Source organism: Mus musculus, chromosome 9, assembly GCF_000001635.26.
Source record: "Mus musculus strain C57BL/6J chromosome 9, GRCm38.p6 C57BL/6J".
NCBI lineage: Eukaryota > Metazoa > Chordata > Mammalia > Rodentia > Muridae > Mus > Mus musculus.
Window position 1 is genome coordinate 19,364,384 of NC_000075.6, and position 22,253 is coordinate 19,386,636.

The 22,253-nt window shown below is 35.7% G+C and overlaps 1 protein-coding gene and 1 pseudogene across 1 annotated transcript; one reads left to right on the forward strand and one right to left on the reverse strand.

Annotated features, from left to right (window-relative positions):
* On the forward strand, window positions 472-1,129 carry Gm7751 (predicted gene 7751; annotated as a pseudogene).
* Window positions 10,558-11,496, reverse strand: Olfr847 (olfactory receptor 847). The gene has a single exon (NM_146525.1). It carries the CDS (start codon window positions 11,494-11,496, stop codon window positions 10,558-10,560), a length of 939 nt encoding a protein of 312 aa, NP_666736.1.
* Between the last annotated feature and the right edge of the window lie 10,757 nt (window positions 11,497-22,253).

A 22,253-nucleotide genomic window follows, 5' to 3' on the forward strand; every position in this document is an offset into this window, starting at 1 on the left:
CATGAATATTTCTAGATATACTAAGTCTATATAATACTATACTATATACATATTTTCGAGACTGACCATATTGGTATTCGATACCAATTGATTTGCTCTTTCCAGAGGGATCTTACTTCTACCCTTTTCAGCAATTTTTAGTTGTGTGGAGTTCTTTGTGTGGAATTAAGGCTTTAGGAGATTTAAAAAAAAATCTGCTGTAGCCCATTGCTATTATCTTTATTAAGTTCATGTTTAGGTAGTCCCTTTGTTAAAACATTATTATTTTGGCTTCAGACATTTCCAAAAAAAACACCTGTATTTCACTGTTCTTATACATGTATGCCATATTATTTCTCTAAAAATTACTTTTTTATTTACAGATAAATTAAAATGCCTAATTAATGATAGTACAAATCTTATTTGGATTCTTGTTGTGTCTATGGAGAATAGGAGGACTCTGATCTGGCTGAGAGCTAGCCAATGCTTACTATGGAGAAGATTGAGCTGATTCAGAAGGTGAAGCTGACTGAGCTGGCTGAGCACTATGAAAACATTGCCACTACATGAAAGCCATGATGGAGCAAGACTCTGAGCTGTCCAACGAATTCAATCTGCTATAATTGGCCTGTAAGAATGTGGTTCAGGCTCCAAGTTGGCTTTGACAGCCATGTCGAGCATTGAACAGAAAAGTGACATATCCAACAAGAAATTGCAGCTGATCAAGTACTATTAGATGAAAGTGAAGTTGGAGCTGAGGTCCATCTGCACCACGGTCCTAAAATTGTAGGATAAGTATTTAATAGCCAATGCAGCTAATCAAGAGTGTAAGGTCTATCTGAAAATGAAGGGAGATTACTTCCAGTATCTTGCAGAAGTAGTTTGTGTCAATTGTCATAAACAAATGATAGAAAAATTGCAAGGAGCCCACAATGGTGAATTTGATATAAACAAGAAGGATGAAACCTACACATCCAATTCACCAGGGATTGGTTCCTAATTGTTCTGTATTTTACTATGAGATCCTTAATAATCCAGAGCTTGCTCACACATTGGCTAAAATGGATTTTGATAAAGCAGAGAGTGATCCAATATATAAGATACCTACAAAGATAGCATTCTCATCATAGAATTGGTTACAGACAATATTATGTTCTTGTAAGCATCTCTGGCAGACTTTCTTAATTACTGTTTGGAATAAGTAGACCAAACTCACTTTGTAGAAAAAATGTCATCCACAAGCACATAGACCTCCTGTGTATAAATAGGTAAGGTAAGGAATCAGGGAAGAAAGTCCATAACAATCTTTTCTCCAAAGTCTCTGCCTTCTTTTCTATAATCAGATTTCTGCCCTGGCATAACTCAATGATGGAAAGTCATATCCTCTTCTTTCTTAAGTTGTTTTTAATTAGTGTTTTACTGCAACTGAAAGCAAACTAGGACATCCTTTATTCTCCCCACTCTGTCTCAGGAATTACACACCATATATCCCCAAGTTTCTCATATACTTACATTAAGATTTCCTATTAAATATGTACTTATGTATATGTAGGATATATGTAAAGAAGAAAAAGTATACACCTTATGAACTCTTTGAAGTAATTACTAGAATTAGATTTGCTGGTACCAATAAGAGAAAATAAGTTATGAAAAATAAGTCAAGCAAAATGAAAATATTTTCAGGTGAAAAATATTCATGTGAAAAAAATCTGTAAATGTGTCAACTGTGGATTAATATGGAGAACATGATGCTTTTCATATAGTTTTATAATAATTTAAAGAATTATTCAATTATTTTTGCATAGCAATCATTAATATATGGAAAAGGTACATAATTCTATATAGATTCATAGGTAGATAGATAAATACACACACACAGAGTGAGAGACAGAGACAGAGACAGAGAAACAGAAAGATTGTACTGACTACAGATTTCTCTGAAGATTAAAAATGAAAATATCAAAATTTCAAGGCTATGTATTATAACGTGTCTCATGTTATGGTTTAGTTTTATATTATTTCCAAAAAGTCAATTTTGAAGAGTTGGTCATCAAATGGTGGTGCTATGGAAAGATAATGTGTTTGGCTGAGTAGTTTTATCAAAGTTTAAATTGATTGATGCATTTATAGTTATGAAGTATTCATTAGAATGCAGAAGGAGAAAGAGTATATTCACACCTTTCCCAGTTTTTCTTGTATCTTCTTTATGCCTACCACAGTATGAGTAGCCTTTTCTACCTACTATTGTTCCTGCTTTTTCTCTAGGATCAATGCACCCATGTCAACAGAAAATTGGCTTGAAAATTTGAAATTCATGAGCCAAAATGAAACTTTCCTTCTTTAATTTTACCTTGGAAGGATTTGCTTTTTAATCACAATGAAAAACTATTATTGCCATGATAATGTCTTATGTGAGTATGCTGAACTCATTGAATTTAATAATTGTTTCTGGTGTGATTCTCTTTCCCAGTCATTTTCAATGTTGCAGTAATGCATAACACACACACACACACACACACACACACACACACACACACACCCATGCATTAAATATACTTATTTCAATATTTCATATAAAATACCTTTAAGTGAGATAAATTTTAATTTTTTAAGATTTCTAATGATTTTACTAACTCATTTACCTAATATATATTATGATTTAATTTGTTTTGAGATTTGTCTATGATAAGTAAATACTGAAATCATGGATATTAAAATGATTCCTCTTACAGAATCAGCATTAGCACATGGAATACAGAACATTTAAAATTCAGTGCTTTTTATGTTTAGCATAATGCTTTTAAAATTGTGTACTAGTTAATTTTGAATTTCAACTAATCACAAACTAGATCATTGGGAGAAGAATGTAAGAGACACTCTGTTTAATAATTGCCTAGAACACGTTTCCTTATGGACATGTCTATGAAGCATCATCTTGATTTGCTGATGGATGTGTAAAATCCCAACACATTGTGAGTGGCAATATTCCCCTAAAAGAAGTTTTTTGTGCTCTGTGTAAACAAAGCAAGCTAAATATAGGCAGCTTGGCATCAGGCATGACAAAAGCATCCATTTTACTCTGTTCTTGTCTGTGGATTTGGTTTGACTAGCTTCTTTAGTTATTTATTTTAAATATGTATTATAACCTGTAATTATAAGCCAATTCAACCCTGTTTCCTCTTAAGTAGTTTTGGGACAGTACAGCCTATCACAACAAAGGTGAGTAAAAGAACTGCTCTCTCTCTCTCTCTCTCTCTCTCTCTCTCTCTCTCTCTCTCTCTCTCTCTCTCTCTCTCTCATTTTATACCAATGCTAGAAAAGAAACACACAAAGGACAACTGTCATGACAGAAAACTCTTCCATGCAGAACAGCTTCTTAAGTCTCTGAGATGTTAAAATGCCAGTATCCATTCACTGTATGTATTTTTCATATTTAGTTTTATGCCAACAGAGAGGAATGGTAGCCCTAATTACAGATGGGTCTCCAGAATGCACTTTAGAATATTTCCTTGTACGCTTTCTGAGGTTTTCTTTATTCATTTTCAATTGATATTTGTTTCTTTTTCTCTTGTTTTTACTACTTAGGATTGATACATCTTTCCATGTTATATGACCCAGAGACCATCTGAGTGCTGAAAACCAAACCAAGATCTTCTCTGAGCTGTCCAACGAATTCAATTTGCTATAATTGGCTTGTAAGAATGTGATTGAGGCTCCAAGTTGGCTTTGACAGCCATGTCAAGCATTCAGCCTAGAAAAACAATTCTTGTGAAGCAAAAGTACATACGAATACAAGGGTGCAAGCAAAAACAGTTACTGTAAAGTGAGGCCATGAATTTTTATTTGAAACCTTTTATAGATTATAAATAATTCATTATTTTTTACTATTGTATATAGATACAGAGAGAAGGGATTTAAAAAGAGAGTTTGACTAGTGGAACAGGAAGGAAGAGGTGTTATAATTAAATCACAAATTATTTTTATGATTTGTTTCATATCCAAAATTTTATGTAAATTAAAACTAGAAGAAAATAAAATACAACCATATATGTAAAATCTGAACTACATCATTAACACTTAATCACAATATGTTTCATTATACATGTGCGTCACTGAAGAATATATTTTTAAGATAATAGCAAACATGCATAAAATATTTCTAAATATAAATGCACATAGAAATTTAAATTTTTCTGTTTTATTAGATATTATCTTCATTTACATTTAAAATGCTATCCTGAAAGACACCTATACCCTCCTCCTGCCCTGCTACCCAACCCACTCACTCCCACTTCCTGGACTTGGCATTCCCCTGTACTGGGGCATATGATCTTCCTAAGAACAAGGGACTTTCCTCCCATTGATGTCAGACTCAGCCATCCTCTGCTACATATGCAACTATAGACTCAGCTCTGGGGAGTACTGGCTATTTCATTATGTTGTTCCCCCTATAGGGTTGCAGCTCCTTGGGTACTTTCTCTAGCTCCTTCATTAGGGGACCTGTGTTCCATCCAATAGATGACTGTGAGCATCCACTTTTGTATTGGCCAGGAATTGGCATAGACTCATGAGAGAGCTATGTCAGGGTATTGTCACCAAAATCTTTCTGGCATATGCAATAGTGTCCGGGATTGGTGGTTGTATATGAGATGGATCCCCGAGTGGGGCAGTCTCTGTATGGTCTTTCCTTGTGTCCTAGCTCTGAACTTTGTGTAACTCCTTCCATGGGTATTTTGTTCCCCATTCTAAGAAGGAAAGAAGAATCCACACTTTGGTCTTCCTTCTTCTTGAGTTTCATGTGTTTTGCAAATTGTATTTTGGGTATTCTAAGTTTCTGGGCTAATATCCGCTTATCAGTGAGTGCATATCATGGTTAATCTTTTGTGATTGGGTTGCCTCACACAGGATGATAAACTCCAGATACATCCAATTGCCTAAAAATTACAAAAATTCATTGATTTTAATTACTAAGTAGTAATTCCTTGTGTAAATGTATCACATTTTCTGGATGCATCTTTCTGTTGAGGGACATCTGGGTTTCTTCCAGCTTCAGGCTAACATAAATAAGGTTACTATGAACATAGTGGAGCATGTGTCCTTATTACAAGATGGAACATTTTCTGGGTATATGCCCAGGAATGGTATTGCTGGATCTTCTGGTAGTACTATGTCCAATTTTCTAAGGAACCACTTGACTGATTTCCAGAGTGGTTGTACCAGCTTGCAATTCTGTCAACCATGGAATAGTGTTCCTCTTTCTCCACATCCTCACCAGAATCTGCTGTTATCTGAAATTTTGATCTTAGAGATTCTGACTGGTGTGAGATGGAATCTCAGGGCTGTTTTGATTTGGATTTCCCTGATGATTAAGGATGTTGAATTTTTTTTCAAGTGCTTCTCAGCCATTTGATATTCGTCAGTTGAGAATTCTTTGTTTAGCTCTGTACCCCAGTTTTTTAATAGGGTTGTTTGATTTTCTGAGGTCCATGTTCTTGAGTTCTTTATATATATTGGATATCAGTTCCCTATCTGATTTAGGATTGGTAAAGATCCTTTCCCAATCAGTTGGTAGCTTTTTGTCTTATTGACAGTGTCTTTTGACTTGCAGAATCTTTGTAATTTTATGAGGTCCCATATGTCAATTCTTGATCTTACAGCACAAGCCATTGCTGTTCTGTTCAGGAATTTTTCCTGTGTCCATATCTTCGAGGCTTTTCCCCACTCTCTCCTCTATAAGTTTCAGTGTCTCTGGTTTTATGTGGAGTTCCTTGATCCACTTAGACTTGAGCTTTGTACAAGAAGATAACAATGGATCAATTGGGTTCATTTCTGGGACTGTCTATTGCTGTACCAGTGCCATGCAGCTTTTATCACAATTGCTCTGTAGTACAACTTGAAGTCAGGCATGACCCAGAGGTTCTTTTATTGTTGAGAATAGTTTTTGCTATCCTCAGTGTTTTGTTATTCCAGATGAATTTGCAAATTGTCCTTTCTAACTTGGTGAGGAATTGAGTTGGAAATTTGATGGAGATTGCATTAAATCCATAGATTGCTTTCTGCAAGATAGCTAATTTTACTGTATTGATTCTGCAAATCCATGAGCAAGGACAATTGTTCCATTGTCTGAGATCTTCAATTTCTTTCTTCAGAGACTTGAATTTCTTATCATACATATATTTCACTTCCTTAGTTAGAGCACACCAAGGTATTTTATATTATCTGTGACTATTGTGAAGGTTGCTGTTTCCCTAATTTCTTTCTCAGCCTGTTTATCCTTTGTATAGAAAAAGGCCACTGATTTGTTTGACTTAAAATTATATCCAGCTACTGCACTGAAGCTGTTTATTAGGTTTAGGAGTTCTCTGGTGGAATTTTTAGGATCACTTATATATACTGTCATTTCATCTGCTAATAGTCATATTTTTACTTCTTCCTTTCCAATTTGTATCCCCTTGACCTCCTTTTGTTTTCTAATTTCTCTGGCTATAACTTTCAGTGGTATGTTGAATACTTAGGGAGAAAGTGGGAAGCCCTCCCTAGTCCCTGAATTTAGTGGGATTGATTCCAGATTCTCTCCATTTAGTTTGATTTGGGGTACTGGTTTGCTATATATTGCTTTTATTATATTTGGATATGTGCCTTGAATTCCTGATCTTTCCAAGACTTTTATCACAAATGGGTATTGGATTGTGTCAAATGCTTTCTCAGAATCTAATGAGATAATCATGTGGTTTTGGTCTTTGAGTTTGTTTATATAGTGGATTTCATTGAGGATTTCCAAATATTAAACCATCCCTGTGTCCCTAGAATGAAGCCTACCTGATCATGATGAATGATTGTTTTGATGTATTCGTGGATTCAATTAGCGAGAATTTTATTGAGTATTTTTCATTGGTATTCATAAAGGAAATTGGTCTGAAGTTCTCTTTCTTTGTTGACTCCTGGAGGTATTGGTGTGGCTAAAGTCTCAGCTAAATGGTAAATACTGGGAGTTTCAGGACAGCCCTTGGGATTGTGGGGAAAAAAACTGTAAAATATGGGTTCAAAATATATAATTTCTCAATAAATAATATATTAATTATCAATATTAATTATATGAGGGACTTCACAAATCTAAAGGAACAAAATCAGCTGTACCATAAGACAAGTTTTCAGAATGATACCAAAGAAGGAGATAGAAATATAGGGAGTGTTGATCATAGGAGGTCTCATTCAGCTAACCTTCTTGTTTATGCTTACAAAAGCATATAGGCTCCTCAGACTAGGGTCATTCATTGACAGAGCAAGGTGTGGTAGAAATTGTAATTTCAGGAAAGGATCTCACACAGCTAGCTTATGGTCTGTGCTAAAAGGAGGCAGGTAAATCTCTGAATTCTTCTGGGATGTTAAAAGAAAATGTGTGCTTGCTCTCTCCTAAGAATTAAAGCGGCTAGAGTCACAGGATGCTGATTCATAGGATAATGAAAAGGAAATCTTAAGTGAATGAATGGACTGATATGTGAAGTAGAAGAATGGGCTTATGATCTGCAAGAGAGGATCTATCCAGAGAATCTTTTAGAATATCAAGAGATAAACGTGCATAGAAAACAGGCTAGTGCAGACAATAACCAGTGAAAGCTGTTGAGAAACAAAGCTATCTGGAGATCTTCAGAAAAAGCAGAACACAGAGAGAATGCAGACTGGAAATATGTCTTGAGCAGGACAGAAGCGGCCATCTTGTATCCACAATTTGACTTTGAGTACTTTCATGGCGCTCAGACACCCTCCTCAGAACCCTTCTGCAAGCCGAGGCTGGTCCTTGGCAGAAAACTACATAAAATAATTCTTTCATAATAGAACACTAATTACTCAAGTTAATACTGATCTTTTGGAATTAAAGTTTAAAGTTTGAACATTTGAACAATTTGTTAATGGAGTTTTAATTACATATATAATTATAATTATTATCATAGTCACTCTAATTTCTCCATATCCCTCAGATCCATCAAAGTAAGCTCCTTTCAACTTTATTTATTTATTAGTATTCCATATCCTAACACATTCAGTTAGTAGTGCTGATTTTCTCATGAGTGTAAAATTTCAGTGGAGCTTGGACAAGTATCTAGTAGCCAAAACCCTTATATAAGCATCTTAGAAAGCTATGCTAGTGTATGCAATAGTGTCAGCGTTTGGAAGCTGATTATGGGATGGATCCCTGGATATGGCAATCATTAGATGGTCCATCCTTTCGTCACAGCTCCAAATTTTGTCTCTGTAGCTCCTTCCATGGGTGTTTTGTTCCCATTTCTAAGAAGGGGCAAAGTGTCCACACTTTGGTCTTCATTCTTCTTGAGTTTCATGCGTTTAACCCAGATATAGCTGTCTCTTGTGAGACTATGCTAGGGCCTAGTAAACACAGAAGTGGATGCTCACAGTCAGCTATTGGATGGATCACAGGGCCCCCAATGGAGGAGCTAGAGAAAGTACCCAAGGAGCTAAAGGGAACTGCAACCCTATAGGTGGAACAACAATATGAACTAACCAGTACCCCGGAGCTCTTGTCTCTAGCTGCATATGTATCAAACGATGGCCTAGCCGGCCATTAATGGAAAGAGAGGCCCATTGGACTTGCAAACTTTATATGCCCCAGTACAGGGCAACACCAGGGCCAAAAAGGGAGAGTGGGTGGGTAGGGGAGTGGGGGGTGGGTATGGGGGACTTTTGGGATAGCATTGGAAATGTAAACGAGGAAAATACCTAATAAAAAATTTTAAAAAAGAAAGCTATGCTATAGTAGGTTTTACAGTTGTTAGCCAATTGTCAGCAGTAATTCCAGAAAAGCATGATTCCAGCAATTATTCTGAATATTCCAAATTTATTAATATGTATTTATGGTTTTATGGCATAAAAATCGAGGGCTGTGGAAAAAATAAATGTTCGTATCACCATGAAGAAAATAAAGCTACTCAGAAATATACTTTATGAAATAAACTCAATCAGCAGATTATTTCTTCTTTCAGAACAAGACAAATTATAAAGTAACTTGTGATTTTTTAAAATCAACTAAATAGGAATGTTGTTTTACTTGAATAAATATATTTCTGTTGACTCAAGATTTTATAAATTATTTTGCATATGATAAGGAAAATATATTTAATTAACACTGATTATTTCTAAGCAAAGGAAAGTTCTGAAATGTTAGCATTTTTAATCTATAACATTTTCATTTTTATCATATTATCACAAGTATTTTATATGTAATAAATTTTTTATGATACATAAATGAAGCACATTTGCAAAAATAGAAGGAGTAGCTTCCTATTATTCTTTATATTCAGGTATCCTATGAATATACAAAAGGGAATAAAGGGATAAAATAGGAAGACAACAAAATTAGGTGTTAAAGGTACTCTAAGTGGATGTGATCCAGTACTAAATGCTTTCCCATGTTCTCTCCTAATAATTGAATAATCTAAGAAATATTTTTTTCATTCATGAGTGGTGCTCCCCAAGGATTTTGGCAACCCATTGCTTCCTTATTAATTATAAAGCTAGACTTATGAAGAGTTATGGATATTGATGCCATATGTAGGGATTGTTTTCCTAGGAAGAGTTTAACTTCTGAACACTGCAAAGCAGTATGCATGAAGAACAAAAGGACCTGGGGAAAACTAAGCAAACTTTCATCGTTGACATATCAATTAACTAGTATAAAATAATTTTAAATGTATAGTAAGTACAAAAACTATGGAAAAAAGGGATAAACTTTCTTCGGCAGCTGTCTAAAAAGCTGGGAGGAATATTTTATTTATTTATTTATTTATTTATTTATTTATTTATTTATTTATTTATTATATGTAAGTACACTGTAGCTGTTTTCAGACACTCCAGAAGAGGGAGTCATATCTCATTACGGGTGTTGTGAGCCACTATGTGGTTGCTGGGATTTGAACGTCAGACCTTCAGAAGAGCAGTTGAGTGCTCTTACCCACTGAGTCATTTCACCAGCCCAGGAATATTATTAGAATAATAATAAAAAAACATAGAGGCTATAGTAATGACTCACAGATAAGGAGTATATATACTGTATGTTCAGAGAACCTGACTTTGAACCAACACATCAATGTCAGGCAGCTTAAAATAGGTTATAACTTTAGTACCAGAAGTATGTAAACCATCTGGTCTCATGAGGAAATTACATTTGTGTGCTCATACACTTAATAGTTGTAAAAAGATAATATATATAATATTTGGAAAAATAACACAAGTAAAATTTTTAGAGTGTATGGGTGTGATTTATATCTATGAATATATTTACATATCTAGATCTTGTTCTATAATGATAAAATTAGTAAAATGTGAAGATTTTTACATCTTTCTGATATTTCGCATGAAAAAATATATCCTATATATAGTTAATATCACATTTCAAAACTGTAAAAATGACAAATATTATGAAATTAACAAATTAAAAATAACACATTCACAAATTTTATATGACATATAAAAATACCACAGGAAAACTCAAACATGCTTACTCATCAAGAATTCTGCCTCTATGGAAGACATGAACTACTCAAGTCCTAAACAATTAACATATCACAGAAAGCAAGATACCTTTGTGATAAGTTTTCCCAAAGCTTTCTTCATGTCTCTATTTCTTAGGCTATAGATAAAAGGGTTCAACATTTGAGGGAGCACTGTGTACATCATATAAGACACTGTAGTTATCTGAGGGGAAACAGTAATTGCAGAACAGATGTATACTCCCACTGCTGCACCATAGAATAAGGATACAACTACAAAATGTGACCCACACGTAGAAAAGGCTTTGTATCTTCCTCTCAGGGAAGAGATTTTCAAAATAGAAGAGACAATTCGAGTATAAGAGAAAATGATTCCAGAGATTGGAATTCCACCAAATATAAATGTTGCAAGATATATGAGGATATAATTGATGAGAGTATCAGAACAGGCAAGCTTGATGACTTGAGCAAGCTCACAGAAGAACAGAGGAAGTTCATTATTTGTGCAAAATGACAACCGCAGTATCATCAGACACTGTAATAAGCTGTTCGCAGTGCTAATGATCAAGGACAATAGAATCAGCAAACCACAGAATTGGGGATTCATAATTACTGTGTAATTCAGGGGATGACAAATAGCTGCATAGCGGTCATAGGCCATTGCAGCAAGGACACTGCTTTCTAATACAGCGAAACTCAAAACAAAGCAGGCCTGAGTGAGGCAACCTGTGTAACTGATGCTATGATCCTGTGTGTGGATGTTCTTCAACATGTTTGGGACAGTGGTTGTACTTAGGCAGATGTCAGTAAATGAAAGCTTGGAGAGAAAGAGATACATTGGTGTTTGTAGATGGGAGTCAGAGCTGACAGCAATGATGATGAGCAAATTTCCCACAATTGTAACCAGATATGTAAACATAAAGAAGCCAAAGATGAGGGGCTCTACTGTAGGATCATAGTTTAGTCTCATCAGAATAAAGTAGGATGTGCCTGTTTGGTTTCCAGGTTCCATGTTGCTGATCAACCTAGTAGAAATACAAAGTAAAATCAGATGTATGGACACAATGCTTCATTTGGGACTATTTTAGAAATAAAATTTTTACTCTCACTTAAGATGTATTCCTCAATTTCATTTAAAATATAAACCAGTAGATAATACTTAATATTTTTATATCAATAGCCAACAATTTATTTATTTATGTATTTATCTATTTATTTATTTTCTTATATTTGAATGGGGACATTCATGTGCATCAACATACATGTAGATATCAGAATGGAACTTATATTAATCAGATTTTTCATTTGGCTCATGAGCTTTTAGCTAGTAGTCAGTTTATCAATCTTGGCAACAGGAGACTACCTGGTAAGTAGTCTTGTAGGTTGGATAAATGTTCAGTTTTGAGAACATATATTTTTACTGATGATCTTTACCATTCGCACAATAAAAGCCTGAAGGCATATATATTTTCCTTTGCAATTTTTCCTTCCATTATCCCCTCTTTCCTTTTCATTGTTGTTTCTATAAATACAATTTTAAATAAAGTCTATACCTATTTTCATTGCAAAAAGAACATTTTTATAAATTTTTGGTAATAGAGAGTTTATGTTTTTTAAACTACAAATTATCTTCATTTCTGTAACCATAAAATTAGTATCATAGTTAAACATTTGTGGTTATGTCATTTTCAATCCCTAGGAATCTACAAAACATAAGCTCTAATGAATGAGATTGTGTGAATAATTGATTAATATAGAGTGAACATAAGATCCCATTTTATTTTTATTTGTCTTTTGTGTGTGACTTACTTATAAGTATTTTTCTTCTTACTAAATAATTTTTATTGCTTAAATAAAAAAAATAAGAACAAAAAATCATAATCTTGAAATTTTGTATTTTTTAATTACCTTCCAGAGATATATATTTAAATACTGCATTTTTTATATATAATTCTATGCCATCATTCAACCTCTGTATTTCCTTCCAGTGCTACATAACAAACAACAGATTCCACTGAGAGAGAGAGAGAGACAGAGACAGAGAGAGAGAGAGAGAGAGAGAGAGAGAGACAGACAGACAGAGAGACAGACAGAGAGACAGAGACAGAGAGACAGACAGACAGAGACAGACAGACAGACAGACAGAGACAGAGAGAGGGGGGGAGGGGGGGAGAGAGGGGGGAGAGAGATTTAAATTCTTAACTTCATTATATCATTTGTTTCTTTTCAGGCCATGTTATCTTATATAAATGATAATTTATTGACCTAAGCATTTATTCACAAATGGTGTAATTTACCTTTTCATAATGCAGAATAATGTTCATTATGTATATTACAAAATTTTCATTGTCCATTTATGTAATCTTTTATACTGTATAAGATAGGCAATGAACATGAATATAGATACCCTTGGTTATATTTCCAGGCTTTTGTAAATGGGTTAGTTTTATACAGCAGTTCTACATTTTGTGAAGTTTTTTTTTTCTATCAGTTTTGGTTAAAAACATGCATAACTAATTTCCATGCTGAGTGTCTAGATTATACTCACCAGCAGTGAATGTCTCCTCCTTTTTTATCTTGATAACATTCTGTTGTCCAGTGAAATATATATTTGAATGTAAATTTATTTATATGTTTTGATAAGTACTTATATTGAAATGAAATGAAAATTTACCTTTACAAACAGAAGTACTCCACAACATATGCAAAAAGAAAATTTGTGGATAAAATTATATGATATTTCTAAGAAATAGTCATAAAATATTGGATTTCCACTTAAATGTAGAAAGTGTAGGTCTAGTTAAGATATCTTATTTTTCACTTTCATCATGTTTATACAAAAGAACACTTAGACATACACAAAAATAAGCACAATATGCTAGTGCTTATAATATAAAACTCCAGCAGAGAAATTTTCTATGTGACATATATAAGCCAATTACAATTTTACTTCTTACATCTCTGTAGATCTACTGTGAAGTACACAAGGGTGCAATCTTTTATTTACTAATTATTGTAATATAAGACTCAGAGACTCAGTATGATACAGATGAGATCATATGAATTCAAGATTTTCCATTACTACACACAGAAAACATATGGTTGTATGTATTTAAATAGCCTGAATGGAATAAATATTTTACCATTCATTTCTTACACAAAATTCACACTGGTATAAGAAAGTTCGCAAATATATTTCAATGCATCTTGATGAACACCATGGAACTTCTTAACTATTGGTTATAAATAGAATAAGACCACTCAACACATAAGTCAACATATACGACCATTTTGCCATTTTCTCCTGAATTTCTAAACCTTGAGGTCTCACAAGAAACTCTGCAATTTCAACAGAAATAATTTATGTGAGGTGGAAGATGAAAAAAATTAAATAAATAAAATATGTAGCATGAATATTGTTAAAACCAAAAATGTAACATAATGCTAAGATATAGAACGTTCCTCATACAGAATAATATACATTTTAAAATACATAATATTTATAATATTTTTATCTATATTTGTAAAGAAACATCAGGAAATAACAAGAATTGATGAGGAATTAGTTTGATATATGAATTTCATATTGATTAAAATATTAAATACACATATTGAGATCAGAAATGACTATCAAGGAATTACCTTGCTCTTAAAGATAAAAACTGTTCCTTTGTATAAAATACAAACAAATGGAGTGAATATTAATTCATCAGGCCATGTCTACCATAGGCAGAGGCATAGGTTTTTCTTGTTGAAGTAGGCAGATTTACTGAATGAGGTATTCAAAGACTGATTGTTTTCTCTGTATCCCCAACAGTTCAATATCCAAAGTTCCTCATTATAGTAGCTATGATATTGGTATTATAATCCCTGGAGATCCAGCCCTTAAAGATAGAAAGTATTCAAGAGGTTTCACCCTCATTGATGTAATTACTCCCTGGGAGAGTTTCATCATTCACTTTTCTAGCACACAGTATTTTTTATTATTTCTTTCATATATTGAGAATATTATGCAATTACATATTTTGCCTCATCCCACAACTCTCCCTAATTCCTGCTCTGTTCCCCCAACTCACGTTTTCAAAATCATGGCCTTAATTTTACTAATGTTTGTTACACACACATACACACACACACACATACATATATACATATATATGCATAAATATAATCTGCTCAGTCTTTAAACTATTCCTTGTGTATATATTTTTCCATACTAGCTATTTGACATTGAATAAATAATTGGTGTGTTATTCCTTGAGGAACACTATTTCTTCCACTTGTAGCATTTCTCTTTTTTATGTTTTTCTTTTAATTTTCTTTTATTTTATTAGAAATTTTCTTTGTTTACATTTCAAATGTTATCTGCTTTCTTGGTTTTCCTCCTGAAACACACCACTCCCTATCCCCTACCCCTCCCCGTGCTCATCAACCCACCCAATCCTGCTTCCTTAACTTGGCATTCCTCTACATTGGGGCATGGAGACTTCCCAAGAATAAGAGCCTGCCCTCCCATTGATGATCAACTAGGCCATCCTCTGCCACATATGCAGCTAGAGCCATGAGTGCCACCATATGTACTCTTTGGATGGTTGTTTAGTCCCTGCGAGCTCTGGAGGTACTGATTAGTTCATATTGTTGTTCTATCTATGAGGTTGCAAACCCCTTCTACTCCTTGGGTTATTTCTCTAGCTCCATCCAACAGATGGCTGTGAACAACCACTTCTGTATTTGTCAGGCACTGACAAAGCCTCTCAGGAAACAGGTATATCAGACTCCTGTCAACAAGCACTAGTTGGCATACAGAGTAGAGTCTGGGTTTGGTGATTGTATATGGATGGATCCCCAGGTAGGGCAGTTTCTAGATGGTCATTCCACCAGTCTCTGCCCCACTTTTTGTCTCTGTAACTCCTTCCATGGGTATTTTGTTCCCCCTTCTTTTTTTTCTATTTTTTTCCCATTTTTTATTAGGTATTTAGCTCATTTACATTTCCAATGCTATACCAAAAGTCCCCCATAGCCACCCACCCCCACTCCCCCTTTTTGACCCTGGCGTTCCCCTGTACTGGGGCATATAAAGTTTGCATGTCCAATGGGCCTCTCTTTCCAGTAAATTCATTCTTTTTAATAGCTGAGTAGTACTCCATTGTGTAAATGTAACACATTTTCTGTATCCATTCCTCTGTTGAGGGGCATCTGGGTTCTTTCCAGCTTCTGGCTATTATAAATAAGGCTGCTATGAACATAGTGGAGCATGTGTCCTTCTTACCGGTTGGGACATCTTCTGGATATATGCCCAGGAGAGGTATAGTGGGATCCTCCGGTAGTACTATGTCCAATTTTCTGAGGAACCGTCAGACTGATTTCCAGAGTGGTTGTACAAGCTTACAATCCCACCAACAATGGAGGAGTGTTCCTCGTTCTCCACAGACTTGCCAGCATCTGCTGTCACCTGAATTTTTGATCTTACCCATTCTGACTGGTGTGAGGTAGAATCTCAGGGTTGTTTTGATTTGCATTTCCCTGATGATTAAGGATGTTGAACATTTTTTTCAGGTGCTTCTCTGCCATTCGGTATTCCTCAGGTGAGAATTCTTTGTTCAGTTCTGAGCCCCATTTTTTAATGGGGTTATTTGATTTTCTGAAGTCCACCTTCTTGAGTTCTTCATATATGTTGGATATTAGTCCCCTATCTGATTTAGGATAGGTAAAGACCCTTTCCCAATCTGTTGGTGGTCTTTTTGTCTTATTGACAGTGTCTTTTTCCTTGCAGAAATTTTGGAGTTTCATTAAGTCCCATTTGTCAATTCTCGATCTTACAGCACAAGCCATTGCTGTTCTGTTCAGGAATTTTTCCCCTGTACCCATATCTTCAAGGCTTTTCCCCACTTTCTCCTCTATAAGTTTCAGTGTCTCTGGTTTTATGTGAAATTCCTTGATCCACTTAGATTTGACCTTAGTACAAGGAGATAAGTATGGATTGAGTCGCATTCTTCTACATGATAACAACCAGTTGTGCCAGCACCAATTGTTGAAAATGCTGTCTTTCTTCCACTAGATGGTTTTAGCTCCCTTGTCGAAGATCAAGTGACCATAGGTGTGTGGGTTCATTTCTGGGTCATCCATTCTATTCCATTGGTCTACTTGTCTGTCTCTATACCAGTACCATGCAGTTTTTATCACAATTGCTCTGTAGTAAAGCTTTAGGTTAGGCATGGTGATTCCACCAGAGGTTCTATTATCCTTGAGAAGAGGTTTTGTTATCCTAGGTTTTTTTTTTTTTTTTGTTATTCCAGATGAATTTGCAAATTGCTCCTTCTAATTCATTGAAGAATTGAGTTGGAATTTTGATGGGGATTGCATTGAATCTGTAGATTGCTTTTGGCAAGATAGCCATTTTTACAATGTTGATCCTGCCAATCCATGAGCATGGGAGATCTTTCCATCTTCTGAGATCTTCTTTAATTTCTTTCTTCAGAGACTTGAAGTTTTGTTTTTTTTGTTTGTTTTTTGTTTGTTTTTTGTTTTTTTTTTCCATTTTTTATTAGGTATTTAGCTCATTTACATTTCCAATGTTATACCAAAAGTCCCCCATAGCCACCCACCCCCACTCCCCTACCCACCCACTCCCCCTTTTTGGCCCTGGCGTTCCCCTGTACTGGGGCATATGAAGTTTGCGTGTCCAATGGGCCTCTCTTTCCAGTGATGGCCGACTAGGCTATCTTTTGATACATATGAAGCTAGAGTCAAGAGCTCTGGTGTACTGGTTAGTTCATAATGTTGTTCCACCTATAGGGTTGCAGATTGCATTCGCTCCGTGGGTACTTTCTCTAGCTCCTCCATTGGGAGCCCTGTGATCCATCCATTAGCTGACTGTGAGCATCCACTTCTGTGTTTGCTAGGCCCCGGCATAGTCTCACAAGAGACAGCTACATCTGGGTCCTTTCGATAAAATCTTGCTAGTGTATGCAATGGTGTCAGCATTTGGGTGCTGATTATGGGGTGTATCCCTGGATATGGCAGTCTCTACATGGTCCATCCTTTCATCTCAGCTCCAAACTTTGTCTCTGTAACTCCTTTCAAGGGTGATTTGTTCCGACTTCTAAGGAGGGGCATAGTGTCCACACTTCAGTCTTCATTTTTCTTGAGTTTCATGTGTTTAGGAAATTGTATCTTATATCTTGGGTATCCTAGGTTTTGGGCTAATATCCACTTATCAGTGAGTACATATTGTGTGAGTTCCTTTGTGAATGTGTTACCTCACTCAGGATGATACCCTACAGGTCCATCCATTTGGCTAGGAATTTCATAAATTCATTCTTTTTAATAGCTGAGTAGTACTCCATTGTGTAGATGTACCACATTTTCTGTATCCATTCCTCTGTTGAGGGGCATCTGGGTTCTTTCCAGCTTCTGGCTATTATAAATAAGGCTGCTATGAACATAGTGGAGCATGTGTCCTTCTTACCGGTTGGGACATCTTCTGGATATAAGCCCAGGAGAGGTATTGCTGGATCCTCCGGTAGTACTATGTCCAATTTTCTGAGGAACCGCCAGACTGATTTTCAGAGTGGTTGTACAAGCTTACAATCCCACCAACAATGGAGGAGTGTTCCTCTTTCTCCACATCCTTGCCAGCATCTGTTGTGACCTGAATTTTTGATCTTAGCCATTCTGACTGGTGTGAGGTAGAATCTCAGGGTTGTTTTGATTTGCATTTCCCTGATGATTAAGGATCTTGAACATTTTTTCAGGTGCTTCTCTGCCATTCAGTATTCCTCAGGTGAGAATTCTTTGTTCAGTTCTGAGCCCCATTTTTTAATGGGGTTATTTGATTTTCTGAAGTCCACCTTATTGAGTTCTTTATATATGTTGGATATTAGTCCCCTATCTGATTTAGGATAGGTAAAGACCCTTTCCCAATCTGTTGGTGGTCTTTTTGTCTTATTGACGGTGTCTTTTGCCTTGCAGAAACTTTGGAGTTTCATTAAGTCCCATTTGTCAATTCTCGATCTTACAGCACAAGCCATTGCTGTTCTGTTCAGGAATTTTCCCCCTGTGCCCATATCTTCAATGCTTTTCCCCACTTTCTCCTCTATAAGTTTCAATGTCTCTGGTTTTATGTGAAGTTCCTTGATCCACTTAGATTTGACCTTAGTACAAGGAGATAAGTATGGATTGATTCGCATTCTTCTACATGATAACAACCAGTTGTGCCAGCACCAATTGTTGAAAATTCTGTCTTTCTTCCACTGGATGGTTTTAGCTCCCTTGTCGAAGATCAAGTGACCATAGGTGTGTGGGTTCATTTCTGGGTCTTCAATTCTGTTCCATTGGTCTACTTGTCTGTCTCTATACCAGTACCATGCAGTTTTTATCACAATTGCTCTGTAGTAAAGCTTTAGGTTAGGCATGGTGATTCCACCAGAGGTTCTTTTATCCTTGAGAAGAGTTTTTGCTATCCTAGGTTTTTTTGTTATTCCAGATGAATTTGCAAATTGCTCCTTCTAATTCGTTGAAGACTTGAGTTGGAATTTTGATGGGCATTGCAATGAATCTGTAAATTGCTTTTGGCAAGATAGCCATTTTTACAATGTTGATCCTGCCAATCCATGAGCATGGGAGATCTTTCCATCTTCTGAGATCTTCTTTAATTTCTTTCTTCAGAGACTTGAAGTTTTTATCATACAGATCTTTCACTTCCTTAGTTAGAGTCACGCCGAGATATTTTATATTATTTGTGACTATTGAGAAGGGTGTTGTTTCCCTAATTGCTTTCTCAGCCTGTTTATTCTTTGTGTAGAGAAAGGCCATTGACTTGTTTGAGTTTATTTTATATCCATCTACTTCACCGAAGCTGTTTATCAGGTTTAGGAGTTCTCTGGTGGAATTTTTAGGCTCACTTATATATACTATCCTATCATCTGCAAAAAGTGATATTTTGACTTCCTCTTTTCCAATTTGTAACCCCTTGATCTCCTTTTGTTGTCGAATTGCTCTGGCTAATACTTCAAGTACTATGTTGAAAAGGTAGGGAAAAAGTGGGCAGCCTTGTCTAGTCCCTGATTTTAGTGGGATTGCTTCCAGCTTCTCTCCACTTACTGTGATGTTGGCTACTGGTTTGCTGCAGATTGCTTTTATCATGTTTAGGTATGGGCCTTTAATTCCTGATCTTTCCAAATCTTTTATCATGAATGGGTGTTGGATCTTGTCAAATGCTTTTTCTGCATCTAACGAGATGATCATGTGGTTTTTGTCTTTGAGTTTGTTTATATAATGGATTACATTGATGGATTTTCGTATATTAAACCATCCCTACATTCCTGGAATAAAACCTACTTGGTCAGGATGGATGATTGCTTTAATGTGTTCTTGGATTCGGTTAGCGAGATTTTATTGAGGATTTTTGCATCGATATTCATAAGAGAAATTGGTCTGAAGTTCCCTATCTTTGTTGGATCTTTCTGTGGTTTAGTATCAGAGTAATAGTGGCTTCATAAAATGAGTTGGGTAGAGTACCTTCTACTTCTATTTTGTGAAATACTTTGTGCAGAACTGGAATTAGATCTTCTTTGAAGGTCTGATAGTACTCTGCACTAAACCTGTCTGGTCCTGGGCTTTTTTTTTTTTTGGCTGGGAGACTATTAATAACTGCTTCTATTTCTTTAGGGGATATGGGACTGTTTAGATGGTCAACTTGATCCTGATTCAACTTTGGTACCTGGTATCTGTCCAGAAATTTGTCCATTTCGTCCAGGTTTTCCAGTTTTGTTGAGTATAGCCTTTTGTAGAAGGGTCTGATGGTGTTTTGGATTTCTTCAGGATCTGTTGTTATGTCTCCCTTTTCATTTCTGTTTTTGTTAATTAGGATTTTGTCCCTGTGCCCTCTAGTGAGTCTAGCTAAGGGTTTATCTATCTTTTTTATTTTCTCAAAGAATTAACTCCTCGTTTGGTTTATTCTTTGAATAGTTCTTCTTGTTTCCACTTGGTTGATTTCACCCCTGAGTTTGATTATTTCCTGCAGTCTACTCCTCTTGGGTGAATTTGCTTCCTTTTTTTCTAGAGCTTTTAGATGTGTTGTCAAGCTGCTAGTATGTGCTCTCTCCAGTTTCTTCTTGGAGGCACTCAGAGCTATGAGTTTCCCTCTTAGAAATGCTTTCATTGTGTCCCATAGGTTTGGGTACGTTGTGGCTTCATTTTCATTAAACTCTACAAAGTCTTTAATTTCTTTCTTTATTCCTTCCTTGACCAAGGTATCATTGAGAAGAGTGTTGTTCAGTTTCCACGTGAATGTTGGCTTTCCATTATTTATGTTGTTATTGAAGATCAGTCTTAGGCCATGGTGGTCTGATAGGATACATGGGACAATGTCAATATTTTTGTATCTGTTGAGGCCTGTTTTGTGACCAATTATGTGGTCAATTTTGGAGAAGGTCCCGTGAGGTGCTGAGAAGAAGGTATATCCTTTTGTTTTAGAATAAAATGTTCTGTAGATATCTGTCAAGTCCATTTGTTTCATAACTTCTGTTAGTTTCACTTTGTCCTTGGTTAGTTTCTGTTTCCATTATCTGTCCATTGATGAAAGTGGTGTGTTGAAGTCTCCAACTATTATTGTGTGAGGTGCAATGTGTGCTTTGAGCTTTACTAAAGTGTCTTTAATGAATGTGGCTGTCCTTGCATTTGGAGCATAGATATTCAGAATTGAGAGTTCCTCTTGGAGGATTTTACCTTTGATGAGTATGAAGTGTCCCTCCTTGTCTTTTTTGATAACTTTGGGTTGGAAGTCGATTTTATCCGATATTAGAATGGCTACTCCAGCTTGTTTCTTCAGACCCTTTGCTTGGAAAATTGTTTTCCAGCCTTTCACTCTGAGGTAGTGTCTGTCTTTTTCCCTGAGATGGGTTTCCTGTAAGCAGCAGAATGTTGGGTCCTGTTTGTGTAGCCAGTCTGTTAGTCTATGTCTTTTTATTGGGGAATTGAGTCCATTGATATTAAGAGATATTAAGGAAAAGTAATTGTTGCTTCCATTTATTTTTGTTGTTAGAGATGGCATTCTGTTCTTGTGGCTGTCTTCTTTTTGGTTTGTTGAGGGATTACTTTCTTGCTTGTTCTAGGGCGTGATTTCTGTCCTTGTATTGCTTTTCTGTTATTATCCTTTGAAGGGCTGGATTCGTGGAAAGATATTGTGTGAATTTGGTTTTGTCGTGGAATACTTTGGTTTCTCCATCTATGGTAAATGAGAGTTTGGCTGGGTATAGTAGCCTGGGCTGGCATTTGTGTTCTCTTAGTGTCTGTATAACATCTGTCCAGGCTCTTCTGGCTTTCATAGTCTCTGGTGAAAAGTCTGGTGTAATTCTGATAGGCCTTCCTTTATATGTTACTTGACCTTTCTCCCTTACTGCTTTTAATATTCTATCTTTATTTAGTGCATTTGTTGTTCTGCTTATTATGTGTCTGGAGGAATTTCTTTTCTGGTCCAGTCTATTTGGAGTTCTGTAGGCTTCTTGTGTGATCATGGGCATCTCTTTCTTTATGTTGGGGAAGTTTTCTTCTATTATTTTGTTGAAGATATTAGCTGGCCCTTTAAGTTGAAAATCTTCATTCTCATCAATTCCTATTATCCGTAGGTTTGGTCTTCTCATTGTGTCCTGGATTTCCTGGATGTTTTGAGTTAGGATCCTTTTGCATTTTGTATTTTCTTTGATTGTTGTGTCGATGTTCTCTATGGAATCTTCTGCACCTGAGATTCTCTTTTCCATTTCTTGTATT

Bases quoted from the DNA above. Each gene is read 5' to 3' on its own strand.
- Olfr847 (NM_146525.1), bottom strand. From the start codon at position 11,496: ATGGAACCTGGAAACCAAACAGGCACATCCTACTTTATTCTGATGAGA.